The 5,672-nt window shown below is 37.3% G+C and overlaps 1 protein-coding gene across 1 annotated transcript in view; it reads right to left on the bottom strand.

Moving 5' to 3' along the window:
• Positions 1-842: 842 nt before the first annotated feature.
• LOC107094846 (deoxynucleoside triphosphate triphosphohydrolase SAMHD1-like) overlaps positions 843-5,672 on the bottom strand; it is a 16,886-nt gene continuing 12,056 nt past the window's right edge. The window contains exons 6-10 of the mRNA XM_015390707.1: positions 4,786-4,886; positions 4,587-4,695; positions 4,405-4,496; positions 4,219-4,304; positions 843-1,108 (exon numbers count right to left, since the gene is read on the bottom strand). Of these exons, the coding sequence (XP_015246193.1) occupies positions 858-1,108; positions 4,219-4,304; positions 4,405-4,496; positions 4,587-4,695; positions 4,786-4,886 (639 nt within the window). The 3' untranslated portion in view covers positions 843-857. The remainder of the gene's footprint in view (positions 1,109-4,218; positions 4,305-4,404; positions 4,497-4,586; positions 4,696-4,785; positions 4,887-5,672) is intronic.

Here is a 5,672-nt window from a genome sequence, read left to right as displayed (position 1 = left end):
CATGGATTGTTACCATATATATAAATATTAGTTCCAAGTTTCTGCTCCACTCCATCTATATCTTGTTCCAGTAGCCAATTTGTCATCAAGTTGCCCTGGTTCCCTAGCAACTGATGCGGACCTTGTTAACCCGGGCAACGTCTGAGCCCATATGGCTCTTGTATTTGCGGTTTCACTCATGCCTGAGGTAGGCCACTAAGCACTAAGGACCTTGCCTTTATCATGCCTAAGGGTGGATGTCCATGCCGGGAATCGAACTCACGATTACCTGTACCGGACTCGTCGGTGTTACCGTTAGATGTGGAAAGTAAGAGCAGCAGTGATGCCAGTGGTAACTGGAGCACTGGGGGTGTGACCCCCAAACTGGGAGAGTGGCTACAGCAGATTCCAGGTAAAACATCAGGGGTCTCTGTCCAGAAGAGCGCAGTCCTAGGAACAGCTAAGATACTGCGCAGAACCCTCAAACTCCCAGGTCTCTGGTAGAGGACCCGAGCTTGAGGATAACACATACCACCCCACGATGGGTGAGAAAACAGTTTTTTTTTCATATATATATATATATATGTGTGTGTGCATGTATGTATGTATGTATGTATGTATGTATGTATGTATGTATGTGTGTGTGAGTGTCTTCATAAATATGAGTATTTACTTATACCCTAGGAAACTGATTTTTAGATTTTCCTACAGTCCTACTGAAACCAGGCATTCAAAACTGTTTAACCACTTAAATTTACCAATTACCAGGCAAAAGTAAGTTGTCTATATATTCATGTAAACATTACTTCATAATAAACTTACTTATATTGTATCAGTATTTTCCTTTAATCTTTATAGACTTTCCTGCAAATTCAACCTTACTGTGTAAGAGTAAAACTAGGATTAGAAAAACAAAGACCTGCTGAGTTGTCAACATTTGAACTATCATGTACAACCCACATCAGCTGTCCAGCAACTGAAATGCTTACTTGAAGTTCTTCTTTGGATTTCTGAGAGATTAATTCTCCCAGACAGCTGTAGATGTCTCTGCGATGTATTCTCAGTAGTATGGCCTTTGCATCATCAAGTTTGCCTGAAGAGTCGTTTAGTATCTTTTCAAATACATCATCTAAAGGGCAAAAGGAAAGGGAAAAAAATAGGAACACACAATCAATTAGGCATGAAGACAAATTCATTTCTATAGCACAGAAATTTATTCACAGTATCCTAAAATGCAACTAAAGCCAATTAAATGATACCTAATTTATGCAAAGAACAAATAAACAGACAAAGAGATGGATATGGCTATCAATTTAATAGCTGGTGTATTAAAAAAAGAAACTGACATGAAATGCACATTGAGCTGATTAGGGGTTTCTAATATTGAAAGAGCTTTGTTAAAATAATAGCAGTGAGCAGGTTTAATGCATGAGGTCAATGATTCCTTAAATAAAAAAAACGAGTTAAATTTCTGTCCTTTGCTTAAAACCAAGCTAATGTTCCACATGCTATTTGAAGTGCAAATTCTGGCTTAAATTTTGGTAGAAAAAGTTAGCTCTGAATATTGTTCAGAGGAACCATGTACTTACTAAAGTTGATTCAAAAGGGTAAAATAAACGATATAAGAAAATGACTGCATAGCTCTTATCCTTTAAAATCAAATCCATACTAGAAATATAAGCAAGTGAATAGAAAAGTAAGTTAGATAAGATAATAGCCCAGGTGATGATCAGTCAGCTGCAGGGAGAGCAAAGTTACTTCAAAGTTCTGAAGCTACCAGCAGTGGGTGGAGTACCCCAAAACTATAGACAAGAAAAGGTTGCAGTACTTCATCAAGTTTTAACTGAAGTAAACGTTTAAAGTTGCTCTTCAAGAAATTACTTGGATAAGAGTAAAAGTATTAAAAGTATGAATAACTGCTCGACTGACAACTCATGATCAAAGCAACTGATTCAATACTTTGAAAATGATGTAAAGTAATGTAGAAATTATGGTGTTTCAAAGAATATGATGAAAAATAAATATATAACTTACAGTTATTAAACAATTGTATGTAGAAGGAGCACCTCAAAATATTATCAAACCATTTCAGTTTATCAAAATCATTAAAGTATGTTGGAATAGGGTAGGTTACAGTTTATTTTTTACTCATCTTTTGAGGGACACAGCAGACTCAAATAGAAAATGAAGATTGAACGAAAATTTAGCCTGGAAGAATTTTATTCAGCCTAACCTGGAATGCCAACTGAAATGCCTTACTCAAGCTTCAGCCAATCGACGGAAGACTGTACCCTCTCCAAATTAATTTGTTTCTCAAGACACTCTTCATTGAGACGAAGGCCCAGCTTCCCCATTTAACGTTTCAGTTGAACTTTGACCAACCTCCACCGTCTCATCTTCCAGCTTACTCCATCAGTGTCCAGGGGTCCGGGGCATAGACTAGTCTAAGGCCCCGTCCACACGAAGTCAAACCCTGGCCTAAATTCACTAATTTTCACCAAACCAGCCTCTCATCCATACGAAGCCGGTGTTTTGGGGGTCTGTAAACAATCTTTTTTTTATTAAGCCTTCAGAGTGGGAAGATTTTGAAACACCGTTTTCGCGGTTCCATCTTTAAGCTCTGACCGCATTTTTTTTTTACACGCATGCGTCATAGCATCGCCTCTAAACACGGATGCGCAACACAGTATCACAACAACAATGGCGCCGTACTGTGTTGAATGGTTGCTGCTAATGCTACTCACCCTGCTGTCGGGCTTACAACAGAATCTTCTTCTTCTGGAATATCTCCAAGAAGAAAAGAGCAATATCGACGACATAGTTCAGCATGCCCAACATTTCGTTGCCTGTTTTCGCCTATTTTTGCTTTGGCACCACAGCGCCACTTACAGGCCTCTCTACGCCTCTCTACTGCGAATGCGAGACACTTAGGTTGTATGAGTGCAGTTCACACAGGAGATCACATACCAGTCGCATATATTTTGTAATGTGAATGGCAATGCACAAAAATCGGATTTCACAAAAAAATTGCAATTGAGCATCAAGGCCTGCAGTGTGAATGTAGCCGTTGTGAAAATAGATCCAACCTTAAACACTTTCACTATGAAAGTTTGAGGAAGTTGAGTTAAGTTGATAAGTGGCAGACTTTTTGGGAAAACCTAAACTGCTTCTGACAGTTGGCACCCATTTAACAAAGTTCTTATCTCCCAAATGGTCCATTTTAGTAGATCATTATCAGATAATGAAGAAATACATTTTAAAAATATATTCCTCACTACAGAGGGCAACCATTATAATTTATTCCCCTTCACAATTTGATCATGTTGGGGGTTACTTCTCTGTGCACTGCTATAGACAGTAGCCCCTTTAAAAGTTACTATTATTTGGAAGCTGGCTTTCTGGTTTAATTTGGAGCTAGATACTTTAAAGCATATGATACTAGGGAACTATGTTTTGCATCTGTACACGAATCCTGCCTAATATGAAAACATTTCAACTGCTTTAGAAAACGACTCTTCATTAATAGAACAGAATAAGAATAATCCTATATATCTTTTTAAAACAGTTGCAAAACTCACAGAGAGCCAGACCTCTGTTGAACCATGTATTCCCCAAGCTCTTATCAGTAACTATTTTATGGTATTCTTTATAAAAACTATATATTTTATTGAAAATAAGATTAGTGACACCCCCCTAATTAAGATTGGTTCCTATCTCAAAGGTTTGGCAGCATCAAATGTAACTATAGAACCTGAACTGTGATTGGATTGTTTTGATCTAGTTGAGCAACTACTTGAGTAGATTAAATGTCTTGGATTTCTGCAATAATTAAATCATATGTGTATCTACCACAAATTCTCTGACATACAGCCTTATTGTGCTTCAATGGGGATTATCTGATCCAGTGTACCGTTACCCCATATAGCTTCTCTTGTTAGCACTTAGCAGACCAAATATCAGCAGCAGGGGAAACAAAGTCGAAATCTTTTAGCGCAGATTTTAGATTTCTCTCCACCTGTACATACGCCGTTTCCAGGTAAGATGAAAAAGATGTTCTCTGGTGCAGTCAATTTGACTGTGTGAGCTGCTGAACTGCCTTGAGATGACATGTGTTGTGAATTGGCGCTATATAAATAAACTGAATTGAATTGAATGTGTGAGTACGTTTTAAAAATCCATGTTTTGCCAGACCAACATATAAATATAACTTTTATTACAGTGTTGTAAGAGCTGACTCACCTGTCAGCTGAGTGTACTTTTCCATATTATTTATAGCTTTAGACAGGGACAGGTGCTTATCCGCTTCCAGGAAAGCGTCTGTGATCCTGAAGGAACATTACAAATTGTAATGGTAATGATAACATTGCATGAAATACAAGGAGACACAGTTGCTACTGAGTTTCAGCAATGTCAGGGGTTTCTTACATCCACTCTATGCTGTTTTTCACTTTGTGCTGGTAGGCTCTTTTGTGTAAAGAGAACCTTGTGTAGAACATGTCATACAGATTGAACACCTCCTGTTAATGATAATCACAATGTTCAGTGGCACGTATTGTAAATCTGATTTTGAATATTGATAGGAAGGAAAAATCTCAACTAAATCACACCTTGTCTCTGTAACAGATCTGCCACTCTCCATCCACCTCACACGCCCTAGCAGATTTAATCAAACGCTCATGGTCAAAGCTGTTCTTCATACCCAGGTAATGGCAGTCTCTGTGATATTGAAAAGGGAACACACATTTAAAAATATGTTTATATTTAAGTATAAAAAGTAGTGTGTGAAATCATATAAAAAATCCCCACCTGGCAAAATAATCCCACTTATCTACATCAATCTTGTTCCTCTCGTTGGACACAATTTCGTAGAGGATGTAGCGCTTTTCTGAAGGATTTGAGGGTGGCCTCTACAGAAGAACAACAGAATCGTAAAGAATTAGTTATGAAGGATGCCCTTCATCTTTAGCGTATTGGAATAAAAGTTTCCCCTTAGTATGTTATATTTGTTTTGTTGGTTCTATATTTTCTTATCTTTCGCATTGTTTTGACTGCCTTTTTGTCTGTATTCTAAAAAGCTCAATAAAAATTCTTATAAAAAATATTGTAAACAATTATTGCCAGGTGTTTTGTCAAACACACAGACATATACAGAAGAAGATGAATATATTCAGATTAGGGCTGCTATTTTGCAAATGTATTAATCTTTCGATTATTTTTTAGATTAATAATCGGAAAACCAAAGGTTCCGTAAAGAAGATTTTTTTCTGAATTAAACCAGGTTAAAAATGGGCTGTACGCAGGGCCCAAAAAATACTGACGTCAAGAGTCATAACTTCTGGGTTGGTTTGGCAGCATGCTCCCCATGTTTTTGATTCCATTATTTAAATATGTCCATTATCAGAATCTTAAGGAGCAAAAGCATGATTGTGACTTTTGATAAGGCTTGGCTGTTCACGATTAATCTGATTAATTGTTTCAGCCCCGGTTTTAATGCTACGCTGGTTTTATATGGACCAGTCCATAACTCCCTGTCAAATTTTCTTAAATTTCCATAATATTGATCATACATTTTACTACCATTGCTTCCATAACATTCAAGGATTGTGGTGATCAGAGATGGCAAAAGTACTCACTTTCCGTACTTGAGTAAAAGTACAGATACTTGTGTTAAAAAATACTCTGGTAAAAGTGGA

Source organism: Cyprinodon variegatus, unplaced genomic scaffold (assembly GCF_000732505.1).
Source record: "Cyprinodon variegatus isolate N-32 unplaced genomic scaffold, C_variegatus-1.0 Scaffold509, whole genome shotgun sequence".
NCBI lineage: Eukaryota > Metazoa > Chordata > Actinopteri > Cyprinodontiformes > Cyprinodontidae > Cyprinodon > Cyprinodon variegatus.
The sequence above is the reverse complement of the archived record's forward strand: the minus strand, read 5'-3'. Positions and strand labels throughout refer to the sequence as shown.